We start from the raw sequence: 3133 nt of genomic DNA, 5'->3' as shown, positions 1-3133 counted from the left end.
TGTGACAGGAATAATTGACTCAACTGAATGGAATTCAGACCCCAGGTGCTACTTTCCAGCAACATCTCATAATTTGTGTAAATAGTGCAAACCTGACAATCTGCTGTGCTCCAGGACATACCAGGAATACATTGTCCTGCTGCACCGTGTAATGGAAATCACAGACAAATACAATCTATTCACATCGGGCCCTGATGACGAAAGTTGGGAAGATTAACCCCTGAAGTACGAGAAGTACTACAACAGTCATACTCATTTTCAAAGAAAGCCCTTGAGCGACACTAACTGAAACATCACTCCGTTTATAGTGTTAACCTTTAATGTTTACCAAATAAAGATGTCTCAACAGCAGAACAAGGATTAAAGAAAATTGGACATTAGGTCTTATCCAGATTCTTATATCTGCGGAGATATGGAATACAAAGATTAGAGCAAACAGAAATGAATTGAAGTCAGTTGGACATTAGAATTATTTCAAAAGTTGATATTTTGGGACAGTAACGAAAGGTTACTGGATGTGAAGCATAGATTCCCACTGGTTGATGTTTCAGTGATTTTTTAATTTTAAATCGTCTTGTTTCTGTTTAAAATGAGACGTCAACTACAGTGGAAAAAGTTCAGCACTTATAGCTAGTATTGTTGGCTGTAGTGGTGTCAAGAAATATATTGTTCTCTTGAGTCAGATTCTGAAAATGGATATCAATCAGTCGGCTGTGAACTCCACTGGCTCCACAAGTCATGGATCTCCAATGCAGAGACAGGGATCCATAAGCTCCATGAGCCCCAACCAAGGCTCCGCTAACTCCACTGGATCCTCAAGCACAAAACAATCATCTACTGCCTCAAGAGGATCCATGACTCAGAGTCAACCTTCAGGAGACTCAAGGGATGGTCCAAAGCAGGTGTCCTCTCTTTGTGGTGGACCATCCAAAGATCTTCATACTTACGGGGATAATTCCAGGAGCTCCCAGGCAATGAGTGATTCCATGAAGAATTCTCAGATGTCAAGAGATCATGTTATGAATGATTCTATGATGTCAAGAGATGATTTAAGTCATCAAGAGTCTCTCATATCAAGAGATTCAGGAGGATGCAGTGATTCTCAGTCTTCTCAAGATGCAGGACTCTGGGATTCTCAGGCTTCTAGAGATGCAGGACACAGAGAGTCTCATTCTAGAGATCATTCAATAGATGCTGGACACACTGATTCTCAGTCTTCTAGAGATACAAGACACAGAGATTCTCATTCTTCCAGAGATTATTCTAGAGATTCTGGACACAGAGAGTCTCATTCTAGAGATCATTCAATAGATGCTGGACACACTGATTCTCAGTCTTCTAGAGATACAAGACACAGAGATTCTCATTCTTCCAGAGATTATTCTAGAGATTCTGGACACAGAGAGTCTCAGTTTTCCAGAGATCACTCTAGAGATGCAGGACAAAGAGACTTTCATTCTTCTAGAGATCATACTAGAGAAGCAGGACACAAAGATTCCCAGGGTTCTGGAGATCATACTAAACATGCAGGTCACAGAGATGCTCAGTCTTCTAGAGATCATTCAAGAGACTCAGGACACAGAGATTCTCAGTGTTCTAGAGACCATTCCAGAGAAGCAAGACACAACAATTCTCAGCCTTCTAGAGATCATTCTAGGGATGCTGGACACCGGGATTCCCAGCCTTCAAGAGAAACTGACAAAAGTTCTCGAGTTTCTAAAGATTCAGGAACATTAAGGGATTACCAGAATTTTAGAGAATCTCACAGAGATTTCCACATTTGTAGAGATGAACGAGAGCATGGAAATTATCAGACTTCCAGAGATGCTGATCTTCACCGAGAAGGACCTCACAGAGACCCCAGAGCAGCCACGAGAAATCAGTCACCACGAGACCCTGTTAGGACAAGAGATCATCAGATGCCAAGAGGCCAAATTATGAAAGAGTCATCACAAGATCATACTTTTCACTCAGATCCTCGCACACCAAAGAGACCTCCATCTCACACAGATTGTCACACATCAAGGGATCACCAGATATCCAGAGACCTTGTCTCATCAAGGGATCATCTGTCTCGGAACCAGACACCTCGGGATTGCGCAGCCCTGAGACAGTCAGGAGGGTCAGGGGCGGTACAGCGTCAGACTTCAGCCAGCTCTGTGGATAGTAGGTCCAGAAGAAGGATCTTCACACGGGCAATGGTCCATCATGATGCTGTGGGTGACTCGGATGATGAAATGTACAGACATTGGAAAGGTGATGTTGAACTGCATGCTTAAATATCTTCAGTTTTCGTGATTCCTGCTGTCCACCACTTTGGAGTTCAAGGCTTAGAATTGGTCTTCAGCAGCCCATGCTTGTCAAAAGAGGTGATTAAGGGGACTTAGAGGAGTTTAAGGTTTCTGTGAGTTTGGGTGGTTTATTAGGCTTCTGAAGTCTGTTCAGCTGATTAACTTACAGACAAACCCTTCAAGCTTTAGGTTGCTGCTTACGACAAGCATGTGTGTCTGAGGACCAATTCTGAACTCCTAATGTGGACAAGGCTTTAACCACAATGTTGTCCAGAATCACTTTATTATCATTAGTCATAATATGTTATAATATATAATACCCTTCATATTGTACAATATGTTTTAATATATAATACCCTTCATATTGTACAATATGTTATAATATATAATACCCTTCATATTGTACAATATGTTTTAATATATAATACCCTTCATATTGTACAATATGTTATAATATATAATACCCTTCATATTGTACAATATGTTTTAATATATAATACCCTTCATATTGTACAATATGTTTTAATATATAATACCCTTCATATTGTACAATATGTTTTAATATATCATACCCTTCATATTGTACTAAGGCAGTCAGCCATCCTGAAACAGCTTTTCAACTCTGTCACCCATAAATTACTGAGGGGGGGTTATTTGCAACTCCATAAGTGTCATGTGACCATTGATTTATAAACCTTGATCCAGAGACGACAAATTCAATGAAGGGCTCATCTTGGTGTTCCTTGACATGGACACAGGACTATCACTACATGCTGGGCACTTAGACCTAGTTGTATGAGTGCATATGTACTGAAAGCTTCTTAAGTCCATATTGGTATTTC

General features: G+C 40.4%; 1 protein-coding gene across 1 annotated transcript; it reads left to right on the top strand.

Moving 5' to 3' along the window:
• Positions 1-692: 692 nt before the first annotated feature.
• Positions 693-2279, top strand: LOC137259471 (dentin sialophosphoprotein-like). Its single transcript, XM_067797120.1, has one exon. It carries the CDS (start codon positions 693-695, stop codon positions 2277-2279), a length of 1587 nt encoding a protein of 528 aa, XP_067653221.1.
• Positions 2280-3133: the final 854 nt, after the last annotated feature.

The sequence above is a fragment of the Haliotis asinina genome, chromosome 13 (assembly GCF_037392515.1).
Source record: "Haliotis asinina isolate JCU_RB_2024 chromosome 13, JCU_Hal_asi_v2, whole genome shotgun sequence".
Taxonomy (NCBI): domain Eukaryota; kingdom Metazoa; phylum Mollusca; class Gastropoda; order Lepetellida; family Haliotidae; genus Haliotis; species Haliotis asinina.
Note: the sequence above shows the minus strand (reverse complement) of the source record. Positions and strands in the feature narration are given on the sequence as shown.

Excerpts from the sequence above, each read along its gene's own strand:
- LOC137259471 (XM_067797120.1), top strand. The coding sequence starts at position 693 with ATGGATATCAATCAGTCGGCTGTGAACTCCACTGGCTCCACAAGTCAT.